The sequence below is a fragment of the Lutra lutra genome, chromosome 5, assembly GCF_902655055.1.
Source record: "Lutra lutra chromosome 5, mLutLut1.2, whole genome shotgun sequence".
Classification (NCBI taxonomy): domain Eukaryota; kingdom Metazoa; phylum Chordata; class Mammalia; order Carnivora; family Mustelidae; genus Lutra; species Lutra lutra.
In genome coordinates, this window is record NC_062282.1 from 139,178,833 (window position 1) to 139,196,712 (window position 17,880).

General features: G+C 39.0%; 1 protein-coding gene across 4 annotated transcripts in view; it reads left to right on the top strand.

The window, feature by feature from the left end:
* CEP120 (centrosomal protein 120) overlaps positions 1 to 17,880 on the top strand; it is an 80,083-nt gene that overhangs the window by 31,128 nt on the left and 31,075 nt on the right. For all 4 annotated transcript variants that reach the window (XM_047729640.1, XM_047729642.1, XM_047729643.1 and 1 more), the window contains 8 exons: positions 510 to 737; positions 2,003 to 2,219; positions 3,323 to 3,500; positions 6,179 to 6,328; positions 7,067 to 7,249; positions 9,396 to 9,492; positions 9,592 to 9,744; positions 10,254 to 10,343. In XM_047729640.1, the coding sequence (XP_047585596.1) occupies positions 510 to 737; positions 2,003 to 2,219; positions 3,323 to 3,500; positions 6,179 to 6,328; positions 7,067 to 7,249; positions 9,396 to 9,492; positions 9,592 to 9,744; positions 10,254 to 10,343 (1,296 nt within the window). The remainder of the gene's footprint in view (positions 1 to 509; positions 738 to 2,002; positions 2,220 to 3,322; positions 3,501 to 6,178; positions 6,329 to 7,066; positions 7,250 to 9,395; positions 9,493 to 9,591; positions 9,745 to 10,253; positions 10,344 to 17,880) is intronic.

The following is a 17,880-nucleotide window of genomic DNA, read 5'->3' on the forward strand; positions in this document are numbered from 1 at the left end:
GAGAAAAAAATGGAGGCGAATGGCTTTATTATTGAGTTCTTTTTTTTTTTTTTTCTTTTTGAAGATTTTATTTATCTATTTGACACAGATCACAAGTAGGAGAGGCAGGCAGAGAGAGAGGAGGAAGCAGGCTCCCTGCTCAGCAGAGAGCCTGATGCGGGGCTCGATCCCAGGACCCTGGGATCATGACCTGAGCTGAAGGCAGAGGCTTTAACCCACTGAGCCACCCAGGTACCCCTATTATTGAGTTCTTAGTAAACTTTGTGCCTTATCAACAATGTTAACCATCAAGTATAAGAATCTGTTAGTCAAACAGAATCTGTGCTGAGCGTGAGTGCAGAGCTGGATGTGGGGCTCGATTCCATGACCCTGAGATGACCTGAGCCAAAACCAAGAGTTGGATGCTCACTGACTGAGCCACCCAGGTGCCCTAACTATCTGTTAAGTTTCTGTGTTTAGGAGACAGGAGAGAATATTAAGCCTCTTTTGATTTTTCTCTTTCACATTAGATCCATCTTTGCTGTGGAGACCAGTCACTTGGAAGTACAGAAGTACCCTTAACTGGACTCCTGAAAAAGGGGAGTACAGAAATCAACCAGCGCCCAGTCACAGTCGAGGGTGCTTTTATTCTTGACCCTCCAAACCGAGCCAAACAAAAGCTTGCGCCTATCCCTGTGGAGCTAGCCCCGACTGTCGGCGTGTCTGTGGCTCTGCAGAGAGAAGGCATAGACGCCCAGGCAAGTGGTGACCCTCTAGCCCCGCCTCCAGCTTTTGCGATGTCACTCGGGACTGCTCCTGAAAGCTGAACTTCCAGAGAGCTACCTTGTATAGGAAACTGTTATTATTAATTAGTGGTCTACGTTATATGATAACTTCCTTTCTGAAAAGTACCGTAGCTTCCCAGCTCTACTTCATTAAGTATTTATAGAGTCCGTGTGTGCAGTTTTGTTTTGTTTTGTTTTCTTAAAGATTTTATTTATTAGAGCACGAACAGGAGGGAGAGGCAGAGGGAGAGCAAAATGCAGACTCCCCGCTGAGCAGGGAACCCAGTGTGGGGCTTGATCCCAAAACCTGGAGATCATGACCTGAGCTAAAGGCAGACACTTAACTGACTGAGCCACCCAGATGCCCCCTGCTCTTTTTTTATTTTTAAAGATTTATTTATTTTTAGAGAGGAGGGTGCAAAATGAGAAAATCTCAGGCAGACTCCCAGGTGCCCCCATGCTGTCTTCTCATGTAGTAGGAACCATTCCCCTCAACCCCAGCTCCTGGTCAGTCACTGCCAGAAAAGGAACTCCTAGGAAAGAGAATGTCGTTAGACCTAGTTTCTGGGAATCTGCGTTGATGGTAATGGTTTCAGTTGACTGCTGGAGCCAAGACAAAGTTGTTGTCCATTGGTGCTTTATGGTCCTCATACTGTCTTTAGGCAACAGAGATCAGTATTTGTTCAGATGTAAAAACATTTTTTGATTCTATATAATCAACTTTAGGGTACTCTTCTTTTGAGGAACTGATCTTTAGGTAGGTTATGAATTGAAGGTAGAAAAACTGAAGTGAGAGTTTAAGTATGTGCATATACGTGTGTGTGTGTGTGTGTGTGTATGTATGTATATATCTTTAGAAGAAAGTTGAACAAAGGAGAGGAAGAAAATCAATTTAGATATGTTTTTGTTTGAGTAACAGGCCTCCATTGTGTTCATTGCGTTGGTAATAACCATTCCCAGGGACACCTGGCCTGACTTGTTATATCAAATATCCCTTCTTACCAGTTAGGATGCATTTTGGTGCTCAGCTCTGGATATCATATTTCCTTCCTGTTCATCTTCCTTTTTCTGGTCCTAGATGCTATAAGAAAATTTGCAAATTATGAAGAAAAATAGACTAGGAATATCCAAACTGGGAAAGGAAGCTTATATTTTTAAAAAAAACAACGTCACGTTTTTTGCTTAATTATGAAGGAAAGTGCTTTGCAAATTATACTTTATTTAAAAATTGTTTTTAGTCTTTAATTGAGTTAAAGACCCAGAATGAACATGAACTACAGCATTCAAAGAAGCAAGTTTTAACTCCTATAAAAGAGAAGACACTCACTGGGCCAAAGTCACCAAGTGTGTCCCCTGTTCCACCTCAAAACCCATCACCTCCCACAAAAGATGATGCAACAGGAAGTGAAGCGGAAAGCTTGCAGTATGATAAGGACACAAAACCAAATCCAAAGGGTAAGATGTTCTTTCTATAGATATTCAAGGTGTACATTTTATAGCCATCTAATTAATGATTAAGAGAGTTTTCACGGTTTATAAGTAAATGGTGAGCTTTTTTTTTTTAAAAGAGCCAATGATGCTTGGTGATGTAAAAAAAAAAATCAGTTTAAATTGAATCAAATTTAAATTGAGTTTATAACTTCATCATAGAATTTGCTAAAAGGTAAGAGAATTTTTCTATTACTTTTACTTTAGAAGCAATAGGTTATTCAGAAGAAATTACAGAAAGTAGTTCTTTCGAACATATTTTTAACTAGTAGCCACTTAAACATTGTGAATTCTTTGGAATTTGAGGGAGAAGAGCTTACTGCCTATGGCAGTAATCATTACACTCCTTGTTTGATCCTACAGGTAAGGGAGAGACTCGGAATGGTTTTACCTGGTGTTAAAAACTTTTCCCATCTGCTGCATGAGGGTCTGCGGTTGGATTTCATAGTAATCTGAAAGTAATTAGAGTAGTGGGGGATTAGCAGTGAAGGGTTAAGGTGGAGCTTCTCACTCGGTCACTGAATAGCTGTAGGACTTGAACTACTTGCTAAACAAACCTCTCTGGTCTGTAATAGGATTGCACTAGATGGCTCTTTCTGTTAGACTACATCATATGTGCCTAAAATAGCCAAAGCTACTTCTTAAAAAGTGATGTTGTTATTATCTGCCCTAAGCCTCAAGTACAGCCCTTCAAATATTAAGTGTCGCTGCCTCTTGGAAAGAAGTTGGTGCCTGCCAGGCTGAAGGCATACATCCCTGCGACAGTAGACAGTCGCATATGCTTTTATGTTTTGCATGCTGTGTGAAGAGTAAGCTCTTTTTTACACGGTTCTAAGATGGGATTGAAAGCCTCCCTTGTTTTGGGTAAGTTACTTTAAGAAGTTGATGGCTCAGTTCATATGTTCATGGAGGCAAGTGACCAAATTCCTTGCTTGAAGGTAAATCAGGTATCTTTTTTTAAAAAGTGCCATACTTAATGTAAAGGGAGATATCTGTAAGTGATGTAAATAACTTAAGAGAAACTGTTACCAAGTGGAATTGTTTCTTTGGAATTTTTGTGTTCGTTCTAGCCGTCGGTCCTTCCATACCTGCTTCTGTGGCCCAGCCAGTACCCGCATCCCATGCTTCAGAAACAGCCTCAGGACAGAAGATTGCCGTGCCAGCGACATCACATCATTTTTGCTTTTCGATAGACTTAAGGAGTATCCATGATTTGGAAGTTGGTTTTCCAATCAACTGTATATTAAGGTGTGATCTGATTTTGTCCCCAAGTATTATTTTCTGAAGAGCAATGCCTTTCCTCTCTTTGGGAATTGCAGCAGGAGAACTCTCACCAGAGACATTCAAACAATTGTTAAACCCCTGAACTGAAAAGGAGGCCAGGCTCTTTCATAACGACTGAACTTAAACCAGGGCGGCATTGGTGGTAGGAGAGCTAATTCTAATTGTAGGTATTGATGACAGTTGATTCATGCTTGTTTAAAAAAAAAACAAAAAACAAAAAAAACAAAGTGACTCTTGAACTTAAAAGGTGTTGTTTCTAGAAAAGGTACCATAGGTCAAAATAAGGGAAGTGTAGCTTTAACCCACTGAGCCACCCAGGCGCCCTCACTAGCTTGTTTTTAATAATAATAAATTTTCATCAACTTCCTGGCTGAAATGTATATTAAATGTAATACAATAATGTGTTTCAGTTTGGAGTATTAAGTTTTTCCTTATACATGTCTTTGGAGCAAGCATTAGCATTTCTAATAAAGTTGTTGCTCCTTATGTTTTTAAAATGTGAAAATCTTTTCTGTCATTTGGGGTTGCCGTTGGCAGAAATGTCCACCACTACACAGTGCTCCCTGATGGTATTAAGGCATACCTGCTTTGCCAATGCATAAATTAACTCATACTTGTATCTCATTTTTCAGTTGTTAGATTTTTATCAGGCTATTTCCAAAATCCTCTGGACTTTGGTGTGAATACCGGACAGAATCAAAGGGACCCAACACTGAGTCTGATTGTGAATTCACAGAACAGGTGTCTCTCTGTCACAGCTTGTTTTGCTTTTTGCCTCTTGTTAGAGGCCGAGAATCATTATGAAAATGTTAGTTGAAAATGGAGGGCCAAAAAAAAAAGAAAAGGCTTATCTCACAAACAGAGCTTTTCTCAGAGGGTTTCTAAAACATCCCTTAAAATGGTTTTTAGAGGGCGCCTGGGTGGCTCAGTGGGTTAAGCCGCTGCCTTCGGCTCAGGTCATGATCTCAGGGTCCTGGGATCGAGTCCCGCATCGGGCTCTCTGCTTGGTAGGGAGCCTGCTTCCCTCTCTCTCTCTGCCTGCCTCTCTGTCTACTTGTGATCTCTGTCTGTCAAATAAATAAATAAAATCTTTAAAAAAAATGGTTTTTAGAAATAGAATTATTATTGACTTTCTACTTTACCTTTTTGTCTTTTTCCCTCTAGTTTTCTAACTGAGATCTCTTTACTGCTGCTGGTAGAGACTGTGACCTCAGGGTACTTAGAGATGTTGTTAGCCAGAGCATAGAAATACTGATAATCTGAAATTAGAAGCTGTGAGGGGGAAGCCTTGAACCAGCCCACTTAGTAGGCACTCGTCATATTTTTTGTGGTTCAGTCCTGTCCTGTGGACCATCGTTGAATCATGAATACCTGTGTGCCTGATGTTAGGGGTTTATGGGTCATATAAACAAAGTGCTCAGCCTCGTGAAGAAGACAGATTGAGAAAGAAGTTAACACATGAGGGAGGCCAGAAGTCCAGTTGGCAAAGAAAAGAGGGAGAGTACCATAAACCAATGGTACAGTTAAGATTCACTTACACACCCTGCATAGAATTCACTTGATGATAAGGGCCATTGGTTCTGTCTTAGAAGTCATTTTATGGCTTTTTAAAAAACACTTTACCTTTGAGTTTGAGAAATCTTATGGTGTCATGCTCTCTGAGAAATCTTATGGTGTCATGCTCTCATGACTATCATGAAACTGTAGTTGGCAACTGCATAATGGGATTTGTGAGATGACCTGATTTCAGTGATGTGTAATTATATTTATATATGAATTGAGTGCGTGCGCAGGATTCTTAGTTGTAGGAAAAGGAGTTTTCACTACTAGGCTTTAAGCCCCAGTTTTCCTAATGGATAACAAGATAGAAGATGAAATTTAAGTGAACATTACATTGTCAATACAAAGTAAGTTCTGCAGTAGTCAGGCAGCCTCCCATTTACTCTGGTGCGGCTTCTGCGATGACAGGAAGAAAGACTTGTTACTCAGTGACTCATCTGCTTTCATCCTTGATTTTCAAAGACAGAATGCCATTGGTGCACCCTTTTGGCGTTGACTAGGAGTTTTTTTAGCCCATAAACATCAAGACATTATTGAATAAAGAAAATAAGTTTTGAAATTAAATTCAGCAGGTATTTCTTGAATGTTTATTATGTGCCCCAAACTGCTTATTTGTTCCTGGGACAGCACAGATAAAAAACATGGGACCCTGTGCCCTCAAGGAACTCCTAAACAAATAGCAGCTTGGTCTTTGTTTAGTGGCCTCATTGTCATTCCTAAATCTTAGTCTTACTTAGAATGTATCAAAATGATGAGCTCTTCCTTATTTGGTGTCATTGCCTTCAAAATACCAGAATTCTACTTCCCCAGAAGGTCATTCTAGGATCACTTGTAAAGCATCTTTGGGAACGAGTGCTGTACACATAATGCTTTTCTCTAGAACTGCTACAATTTCTATGTCAACACTGACAGTATTGGCAGTATTTTAAAGTTGGTGTTAGGACTAAAACCATCATGTATTTGTACCATCTACCAATTTTAAAAATTGCATTTGTTCATTATATTCATAGTACATTTTCAAAAAACAGACTAAGTTTTATCTGTCAAATGTATCATAGGACTTTGTTTTTCTTACGTTCTAGGTACTCCTATCCATTCTTTGGTAGTGCAGCTCCCATTATGACTAATCCTCCCATAGAAGTTCGCAAAAACATGGAGGTTTTTCTTCCACAGTCTTATTGTGCATTTGATTTTGCAACTCTCCCTCATCAGCTGCAGGATACCTTCTTAAGGTAATACGCATACGGTGCATATGCTCTGAAGTCACTCTGGAAAATTGATAACCCTGTTAACAAGAGGAATTCCTAGAGTTTTAGACTCACATCAGTCAGTGCGTTTGAAAACCTAGGGAAAAAAAAAAAAAAAAAAAACGAAACAAACCTAGACGTTTGTCCTTCTGCTGTCAAGTTTTAATGTAGTTTTGGAGGCTCTTTGTAGATTTTCGTATCTTATTTGTCTTGATTCGGATGGAAGACCTGTGTTAATACAATCTATGAATAAAGAAGAAACTCTGAAAAGTAGTCTTGTTTTTTTCATAATATGTGAAGATAAATACGAGCAAGCTGTTTACTTTTTATTCTTGCTTCACCAGTTGACTGTAGTGTATTACTTGCTTTTTCTGATTTGTCATCTGTATAAAATGGAGGTGTTAATCCAGCTGTCTGAATTGGATTTGTGAAGAAAAGTGAGATCAGAAACATCTTCTTACTTTCTCAGGGTATCGCCATTCAAATTGCATATTAATTTAAAGAGAAGAAAGAAGAATAAAAAAGAATAGTATTTGAAGGGTTTTCTTTATTGCACAGAAAGAGATGTTGAAAATGTGGTAGTATTTTCTGTTTGTTACCTATGGAATTGAGCCTTTCTGATCCAGGTAACAAACCATCTCTGAATACATTCAGGAAACTCAAAGATGTCAGTGCCCTAGTTCAGAACTGATAGTTACGAACACTGGTTTCTCTTTTCCTTAGGATTCCATTGCTGGTTGAATTATGGCACAAGGATAAAATGAGTAAAGATTTACTTCTGGGGATCGCCAGAATCCAGCTTTCTAACGTCCTGTCTTCAGAAAAAACTCGCTTTTTAGGTTCCAGTGGTGAACAGTGTTGGCGTCAGACTTACAGTGAAAGTGTGCCTTTCATAGCCGCACAGGGGTAATGGATTTCCCAGAACTGGCCTTCCCTTGCCTTTTCTTCTCATTAGCTGAATACAGCCTTGTCCTTTCCTGTCATTTTTGTTCTCACATGGGGGCTATATTCTCCTTTGCTGTCTAGCCCTCTGTAGCTTTCAGGTACCACCATACCCTGTGATACTGTTAACATTCAGGCTCTTAAGTATTTCCCACCCCCCTTAAGCCTGACAATTGTAAATTCTGGCCTTTTTTTTTTTTTTTTTTTTTTTTTTTGTAAGTCAAGGTCAAATTTATGATGCATTGTTACATTGTCTTGTATTGGGAGTGACTGTTGTTCTACTTGATAACATTTCAACTTTTGCTTTAATTCTAATTGCTGAGAATGTTACAAATGTTTGGCACTTTAAGAAGAGTATTGTTTTTCTGCCCTGGGCTTTATTGCCGCATTGAAAAACTGAAGTTCACATGTCTTCCACAAAAGACCTCTTTTGAGTGAGCTTTTTAAATTTAGCAACAGAAGTTTAAATAAACTTGAACATTATACATCACATACCTGGATTTTTGAAGCATAATTAGAATGTAGAAAGAAATCAGGATCAGTAAAAAGCTGTGGTCCTAAAAGTAGTGTTGAAATCCCTTCCCTTACTCTTCGCCACCTCCACTCACTTCCAGGGAGTGAAGAGTTGAATAAAACTGACTTATTTGGAGGATCTGAGAACAGGTATTTTACAGTGTCAGATATTCTGCTGAACTGAAGATTCTTCTAAAAATACCAATCTTGGGACACCTGGATGACTCAGTTGGTAATGTGTCTGCCTTCGGCTCAGGTCATGATCCCGGAATCCTGGGGTGGAGCCGTGTATCGGGCTTCTTGCTCAGCAGGGAGCCTGCTGCTCCCTCTTACACTATCCCTGCTTGTGTTCCTTCTCTGGCTCTGTCAAATAAACAAAATTTTTTTTCAAAAGATTTTATTTATTTATTTGACAGGGTGAGAGAACAAGTAGGCAGAGAGGTAGGCAGAGAGAGAGGAGCAGAGAGCCCGATTCAGGGCTTGATCCCAGGACCCTGAGATCATGACCTGAGCTGAAGGCAGAGGCTTAACCCACTGAGCCACCCACGCATCCCAAATAAACAAAATCTTAAAAAAAAAACAAAAAACATTGTTTGGTGACATAAGTAGAAAATCATGAAAATAATCAGATCATTATGAGTTGTTTTAAATCTGTGGGTTATAAACATTAATTGTTATTGCCCTGCTCTGTAGACAGAAAAGTTTTAGGACACTTAGGTAAGACAGTGCTTAATTTTGCTTTATTCATGTCTTCTAAAGGCTATGAGATTAGAAGAATATGTAAAAATTGATTATTAAAGGTTTGCAGGTGTGGGTTCCATTCACTGAAGTTGTTTGACCAAGGATTTCTGGAACAGATAGATTTAGACAAAGCTACGTTTCTTATAGCCAAGATTGTATTCTCCTCTAACAGTTTTGTAAATGCTCCTAGTAGTTCTCTGATAGAGAAATCCTCATTGTAATAATTACATATAATTAACCAATTTTCAGAAATTATCCTGAAGCAACACTCATATCCAGTAAAAGATTTATGTACAAGTGCTTCATCCAAGGGAAAAGGTAGAATAAGAATTCAGAATAATCTTTATATAATCAAGATGAGGGAAATTTTTTTTTCTTAATTTTACTATATAAATTCATTAGGATGTTGTATAGGTATTAAAGCATACATTGAGTTACTCTTGATGACCTCAGAAAAGTGCTCCAGGTGGAAATGGAGAGAGGGACAGATGGTTTGATCTTAACATGCATGATTGCGTGTCCCTCTGCATATGCAGAAAATGGAAGAGAGGAAGGAAATGAAAGCTCAGTAATGATTACCTACCGACATTAGGTTTTTACATTTTTCTACACCTACAGTGTTAGAGGTCATTTTTAAATAAATGTGGGTATGTGCTAATTAGAGTGTTTATGCTCAAGTACGATCCTGTATGTGGAAGGTCTTGATTGAAGCCTAGAGAACTTACTGCAGTTGGAGTAGCGAGAGTGTCAGGTTTAAGAAATGTGACCGAGTCACTGTATAGCATTGGGGAAATAAATGAAGAAATAATGGGAAAGGGTTTCCATGAATTTTAAGATATTTCTGATCCATCTGTAGGTCAAACAACAGGATAATGGATCTTTCTTACACCGTAACTCTCGAAGATTATGGACTCGTAAAAATGCGTGAGATCCTTGTCTCTGATTCGTCTCAGGTCAGTATCCCTGAAAATGAAACCTGACTTCTCACGGTGGATCTCTTGCACTGCGGGTGTGAGCGTGTGGGATTCATTTCATTTTCGTTCTGATGTCAGGCTTTATCTGCTGTGCAGCAGAAGCCACCTTCTGTTCCTCCGGCACCTTGTCCTTCAGAAGTCCAGTCAGAGCCTCGAGAAACCTTAGAATACAAAGCTGCTCTGGAGCTGGAAATGTGGAAAGAGATGCAGGAAGACATTTTTGAAAATCAGGTGACTTTATCTATTGACTACATAGCTTTTCTTCTCTGTAAGGCTTTTCTCCCTCTGTCCATTGGGTACCCTACCCAGTCCCTCTGAATATCCAGAATGCTTTACTCTTACAGAAAAACAATAAAAAAGTACTCCATAAATGACAGCTGGGCAGAAGCCATGCAGAAGAATTGCCCTAAACTTTCTCCGTGACTCTGGGGCAGGATTTGGACTGAAGGTTAGAAGGCAAAGTTTGAATACTTGAACGTTTCCTTTGGTTTCAGGCCCTCGTGTAGCATTTCCTCCTGGAGCCTGGAATCATTCTTCTGGAAACGAACAGGTCTTACATTAGCTTTATTCTCATATGGGCATTCCTTGCCTCAGGACTTCCCTTTGTTTAGTTTAGGAATAAAAGAGAATCCTGGAAGGAACATAGTGGTGAACAGTATTAACTCTTTACCACAGAACAACTGATTGTGTGCTGGAAATACTGACGTGTTTGCTGTGACTGTTTTGTCTTCCTCTTGTAGCTAAAGCAGAAGGAATTGGCTCATATGCAGGCTCTTGCAGAAGAATGGAAGAAAAGAGACCGAGAGAGAGAATCACTTGTAAAGAAAAAGGTAATCACATCTGTAGACATCAAAGGTGGAAAGGGAAACTATTAATGACAATACCTGGTACATGCATTAAAGAAAATCTGTGGACTATCGAAGTTATAATGGTTGTACATTGGCTTGGGTAAAGTGGATGAATGGATCAGGAGTAGGAGGAAGGCCTTTCTCTTAAGCTGTTAGGTGCTTTTTCGATTTTGAACCCTGAAAATGTATTATTCTTTCAAAAAATGAATACTCTAGGAAAAAAGCCTACTTCTGTATGAAAAAAGAAAAGACATTTAAATATATATAAATGTTATAATTTGTTAATAAAAAAAAATCAGAAACTTAGAAGCCCTTTTAAAGAACTTAATTCTGGAAAAAATGACATCTTTAAAAAGAAAATGAGACCATCTGATCTTACTCCAGAAAGCAGAAGTTCAATACTTACCTTTTCACACTCAAGTTATTGTGTAAAACAAAAACCCTGAAAATTAGATGTGTTGCAAATACTGAAATTTAACTTTTGTATTAGTGGTTAATGATGTATCTATAAATGGGAGAAGACACCAATGGCAGGATGGTTTTTTACACTTGACCAGGAGACAGGAGTAGGGTACGGACTAGAATGTTTTTGGAAGTTACTTTATTTTCTTCTCTGACTTCAAGCATTTTTTTAATGGGTAATTATTGACCTGCTTGGGGTTTATTTGTTATTTTTTTTTTATATGCTTGGGTTTAAATCTACTTTTTTCGCTCTTGGTTTTCCATTTGTTCCATCTTAGCTTCTTTTTTTGTCTTCTGCTTTGGATATATTGACCTTTTTATGATCCCATTTTATTTTTACTATTACCTTATTAGCTGTATCTCTGTTTTTCTGTCTTTTTTTTCCGTGGTTGCTTTAAGGCTTAAAATATGCAGCTTTAATTTATCACATTATGCTTCCAAGTGCTGTTGGACCACTGCACGTGTAGTATAAGAAGCTTACAACACTACGTGTCCAGCGTATGTCCTCTGTGTTGTTACCATCATAGATTTTTGCTTTTACATGTATTACCCTAACATATATTTTTGCTTTAAAGAGTTAGTGTTTTTAATGAAGTACAACTCTGAGGCAGTAGTCCTTCTTTATTACCCAAATACATAACATTTATTGGAGTGTGGGTCTGATGGCAATAAATGCTGTCAGCTTTTGTGTGAGGAAGGGTTTCTCTCCCTCATTTTGGAATAAATATATTTTCATTGGGTATAGAATTCTCAGTCACAATTTTTTTGTTTCAGTCTTGAAAGTTGTTTCATTTGTGTTTTGGCTTGTGTTGTTTCTGATGGAAAGTCCGCTGGCCTTTTTACCATGACCCTTTGTCGTGTCTCGTTTTTTTCTCTGAACTGCTTTTAAGCTTTTTTTCTTACCACTAGTGTTCAGCATTATGATTTTGATGGGCCTTGCGGTTCTGTGTGTGTGTCTGTGTGTCTGTTTGTCTGTGTGGATGTGTTCACCCTCCTTGGAGACTTGTGAGTTCCTTGATTATAGCATTTCATCAAGTTTGAAACAGTCTGGGTTTTTTATTGCTTGAAATTTTTTTCTGTGTCTCTTTCTCCTCCTGTGTTTGGGTTGCAATGTACATGTATCTAAGATTGCTTGATATCGTCCTAGTAAGAAGTTCATTATTTTTTTAAGTTGTTTTTTCTTCTCGGTGCTTCATTTTGGGTGTTTTTTATAGCTGGGACTTCAGGTTCACCTGTCTTTTTTTCTGAAGGGTCTAATTTGCCATGAACCTAATTGAGCATAATTTTTCATTTCATATACTGCACTTTCTGTCTTTGAAAGGTCTATTAGGACCTTTTCCTTTTTTTTTTTTTTTTTTAAACCTATTCCACTTTTCTTCATGCTCATGTTTTCCTTTACAGTATCTACAATATTTTTATAATATATTATCTACTTGTTCCAACATCTATATCATTTTGAGGTCCCTTTCTGTTGTTTTTTTCACCTGGTCAAAGGTTACATTTTTCTCCTTAGCATGATGAATAATTTTTTGTTAGATACCAGAAATTGTGAACTTTACATTGTCAGTTGATGGATCTCGTCGTGACATGTTACTTGGGATGAGTTGGATCCTTTAAATTTAGTTTGGCTAGGGTGAGTTGAGAACACCCCATACTGCTTGGGCTCCATAGGAGTATGTAGATGCCTTGGTGTGTCACAGCGTCTCTCCCCTCGGACAGGTAGGAACGCATACTCCTCTCAGACCTGTCCAAGCTCTTGGGAATGCTTCATCCTACAGCTTTCCAGTGGTAATGTCCTAGCCTTGCAGGGTTGCAGACTACTCTGCACGTCTCTGGTGCTCATGTCTCTGCATCTCCCTCCTCCCTCATGAACTTGACTCACCTCTGTCTCTTCACTCACCTATTTGTTGCCTCAACTCAGCCAGATTGCGAGGCTCTGCTGGGTCCCCCCTTCTCTGAGCTAGTGTCTGGAAAATGCCTCTAGGAAGTGCACTCTAGAGTTCCTGTTAGGGCCTCATTTTTTTCTGCTCTGTCAGGGATGATGGTCCCGGGCCGCCCATTCTTCAGCGTGTGAAACCAGTTGTTTTGTGTGGGTTATTCCAGTTGTGTTTGGGGGAGGTCAGGGTAGTTAGTCTTCTTGAGTAGACTGAGCAGAAGGCCCCCAAGCCTTTGACTTTAAAGTAACTGAACTTTATCTCCCTTAATTCTCAACCATTAAAAATGTGAAAAACCAGGCACCTGGGTGGCTCAGTGGGTTAAGCCGCTGCCTTCAGCTCAGGTCATGATCTCAGGGTCCTGGGATCAAGTCCCACATCGGGCTCTCTGCTCAGCGGGGAGCCTGCTTCCCTTCCTCTCTCTCTGCCTGCCTCTCTGCCTGCTTGTGATCTCTGTCTGTCAAATAAATAAAAATCTTTAGAAAAAAAAATGTGAAAAACCATTGAGTTATAAGAAAAAGATAATAGGACTACTTTAAAGCATCTGTTCTTTAATATGCAAATAACTGAAATTAAAAAGTCAGAGGCCCTCACACAAACTTTATAGTATGTGTGTATTTGTATTAAATACGACTTTTATATTAAGTAGCATTTATAGTTCTCAAGTATCCTTTATGAATTGCATCTGAGTGAGCCATATAATATTTAAAGTTTTTGAATTTTTCATTTAGCTTTTAAGGCAAGACGAGTTTATTGGGTTTTTGTGGGTTTTTTTGGTTTTTAATTTTTTTTTTTAAAGATTTTTATTTATTTATTTGACAGAGAGATCACAAGCAGGCAGACAGGCAAGCAGAGAGAGAGAGGGAACTAGGCTCTCCGCTGAGCAGAGAGCCCGATGTGGGGCTTGATCCCAGGACCCTGAGATCACGACCTGAGCTGAAGGCAGAGGCTTTAACCCACTGAGCCACCCAGGCGCCCCAAGACGAGTTTATTGTTGAACCATTTTTTAAATGCTGTTGAAGAGTTTTCCAGTTGAGGTTTGCAAAAGTCAAATCTTGAAACATTTTTTAGTTAATAATTTTAACAAATCCAGCTTGTGCCCTAATTGAACTTTCTAGTGCCAAAAAAAAAAAGAAGAAGAAAGAAAAAGAAAAATCAGTTTTTATGTAATGAATTGAAAAAAGTCATTTTTGGTTGGTTGTAATTTTGCTTTTTAATCTTCTCAATTGGCTTCCCACACATACAATTTCTCCTACCATTTCAGCTTGAATTGACAAGCTTCTGACTAGAAGAGCTCTGCTCAGAAAATGGAATATGTTATTTGTCTAATAAGTGGCTGAGCTGTTTATTTGAATTAGTCCCATCAAAAAGTACATTGGATGTTGCCATTGTATTTCAACTGAAATACATTGGACAGTAACAAGTTATCTAGTGTAGGGTGTACTCCACCTTGCAAGAATATGGTCAACTAGAATGAGATCTGTTTTCTGAAACTTGATAAGTTACTGTAAAATTGAGTCCATTAGGGAAGAAAAAAACAATATTTTCCTCAGTAGGATGAAACCTTTTCAAGCTGAATTCTCTGAGAATTTCACTGTACTATTTTTAGGTCTAAAATATATGAGCCTTTTGTGTTCATTTATTTTCACTTTATTTACCTGTTTTCTTCAATGTATAACTCTTTGAATACTTAGAAAGTTCACCTGAAGGAGTCTGGGTAATATTGGTGGAACATACTATGCAGTCATTTAAATTTATTCTTATTTCTGCTCTTTGGCACAAAATAACCAGTTAATAGTAAAATGGAACTCATCTGCTTATTATGAGGAACTTCCATCTTGCCTTACCAAAAAGATGCTAACTAGCTAATAGCCACCAATTCAGGATGTAGTGGTGAAGGAGTATAGGTAGTAAATAAAACTACATGGAGTTAGATTTGCAAGACACCAGTATTTCATAATAATAAATTAATATTTTAAGCTTATGATAGGCATCTAATGGTATATATCCTTGTGGGTGATTGGGTTTATTAGTCCATCAGTTAATGATTTGTGGTCATCTTCTGGGACCATTTTGGAGGCATTATTTTGTTCCCTGAGAAGGAGCAGATTGTTTTAGTGGAAATTTTTCTGTTTGATAAAATAATTTATTATTCTCTGGAGTTATACATAAACTTTCCCCCCAAATAAATGAAGGGTTAGTTAACCTTGAAACAGATAATATAATGACCTATCTACCATCCACTTGGGGCCTTGAGGCCTTGTGGGAAAAGTGAAATATACCAAATCTTTATTTCCAGAATCCAGTATATTGCTAAAGACCTGGTTTTACAGACTGATAAGCTAACCCAGTGATTGTTAAGTAATGAATGTGTCTTAAACTAATATTGTATGAGTATGATACTCCGGTCCTGTCCTGCCTTCTACATAGCTGACATCATGTTTCTTCTGTCTTCTGCATGACTTCCCATCAGATAGCAAAAGATCGCTATCGTGTACCCACAAAGAAGGAAGACCTCAGTTCTACATAAGGGAATAATGTGAGGAAGTGTTTCATGGATAAGATAATGCTTTCACTTTGATACAGATTAGCAGATACTACTAGGTGGACTCAAGGGACATTCCAAACAAAGAAGTTTGAAATTGGCTTGGTGTTAAGAAAACTGTATGTAGTTTGATGTGGGAAGGAGGGAGGAGAGGGTATGCCTCAAGAAATAAGGTTTAGAGAGGTTTATGGAATATAAATTCTCTTCTGTTCCATTTGGAGGAGGTTATACTTGATGCTGCAGACTTTCTCAGCCAGGGTTTCCTGAGAGAATTAAGGCCTAATGCCTGCCAGCATCCTCCAAGGTCGCTGATGAATTAACTTTAGCCTGTGCTTCTACGTGTTGGTAGAGTCGTGTGCCATTTTAAGAGGAGACAGAGAAAATACTTACTTGAATCATTTGTTATGTTCTGTGGTTCAGCTGGTAACCCAGCTTGGGAAAGGTAGAAATTTGAGAAACTTACTTTTTTTTTTTTTTTTTTTAATAAACATATATTTTTATCCCCAGGGGTACAGGTCTGTGAATCGCCAGGTTTACACACTTCACAGCACTCCCCAATGTCCATAACCCCACCCCCTCTTCCAACCCCCCGCCCCCCATCAACCCTCAGTTTGTTTTGTGAGATTAAAAGTCACTTATGGTTTGTCTCCCTCCCAATCCCATCTTGGAGAAACTTACTTTTTTTAATGAAGACTTTTATGTAAGAGAACAAGGAAATGAGATTTTCATTTTCAGACAGTTATTCTGGTGGAAGTCTAGTGGGCAGAGAGTGGAGGAGGGTAAAGCTCAAGTCAGGAAGACCAGGGAGGCAATAATAGATATAAAAGGAGATGAAGGCTCAAAAGTCAGAGCAGTGATAAGGTGGTGGAGAAAAGCGGAATGGGAGTTTAAAGAAAAGGCATTAATGAGGTTTACAATCTGAAGGCTTAAGGAATACTCAGGGCTACCCTCCACTCCTCCTGCTTTCCCTGATGACTCTATTCCCTCTCCAGAACAATTCTCAACCAACCCTCCCTCATCCTCACCCAGTTTGGTCTTGCCCTTTCTAAAACACTGCTCTGCTTGACCTTTCCTCCTGTCTATTGAATTCACCCATCTCCCCTTCCCCACTTTCGTGCTGGGTCATTTTTTCCCTTCATCCTCTGCTGGGTTTATTGGCTTGCCCCAAGGCCCAGTCCTTGAATCTCTTTTCTGTTTTTACATGTCTTCACATGTTGTCCTCCACTTTCTTACTGTCCTATACAAGTTAGGTACAAGTGTGCGTAGTGTACATAATACACATGTGTTATATATAACATTTATCTGATTGCATCCCCTGCATCTTCCCTGGACTCTGCACTTGGCTGTTGACACTGTCCATTGACTGTCTCATAAGCAACTCAAATGTAACCTGCCTAAAAACAAGCTCTGTATCTCCCTCCTGTATAAGTTTGTTCCTGTTGATTCCACCTCTTAATAAATGGTGACACCTTTTACTCCGCTCCTCAGGCTACAGGCAAGTTATCCTTGACTCTCTGATTCCACATCTAGTTTATTAGCAAATCCTCGTGGCTCCACGTTGAATATGTATCCTGGAAACAAACCACTTTGAGCTCCCTCCTTTATGACTTTATGTTTCTCACAGATGACTAGTTACTTCTTAACTCAGTATCCCTTCCTCTTTCCTGACCCCGGTAGCTCACTTCTGGTACCAGAAGTCAGACGATGCACTCCTTGGCTTAAAAACCTGTCATGCTCCTCCTGGCACATAGAGTAGAACTCCCATGGTTTACCGGGTCCTACAAGGCCTCAAGGCCTTATGCGATCTACCTCCTGGCTTCCTCTGTGACCTCATTTCTGTCAGCCTGCTGCTACAGTTTGTTCTTAACAACCTGGCCTTCCTCCACCTCAGGATCTATGGAATGTCCCTTTGTCAGAAGTACTTTCTGGTCTCTGTTTAGGATAATCTTTCCGAAATATGCCTTCTTTCTTTGCTCCCGGCCACTAACTAGACACTCATTCTGCTTATTTTCATCCTGGCATTTAGTTCGGATGACATTAAATATCTACTTCCTTGTTCATAGTTGGGTCTTCTCTCAGAATATAAGTACCACAGGACTTTATTTTACCCACACCTACTAGATTTGCCATAAAAACTTGTTATTTAAATGATGGGGATTTCCAGTTTTTAAACATTTTTGAGTTTGAGATATCTAGGGAGTAATGGCATATGCAGCAGATTCGAGGTCGGAATCTCTGGAGGGGGTTTTGACTTGGCAGTCTGGATTCGGGAGTTCTTCATATACATGATGGTAGGTGCCTCAGGTCATCTGCAGAGGTCATGTAGCAGGAAAGGACACCTCCTGAGACAGAGCTCTGGGAACTCACGAATTTGCGTGGCCAGGGGCAGAACATTGGAATTCTGACTCACCATCCTGTTTCCCTGTCTCCATATGACTTTATAAGGAGTTAGGGCACACTTAGTTGTTTTTTGTTTGTTTGTTTGTTTTGTTTTGTTTTTTAGATAAATCAAAAGTAGGTAGTAGAATTAACAGAATTCTTATGTAAGTGACCATGATTGGTTGGTATGTCGGGCCTA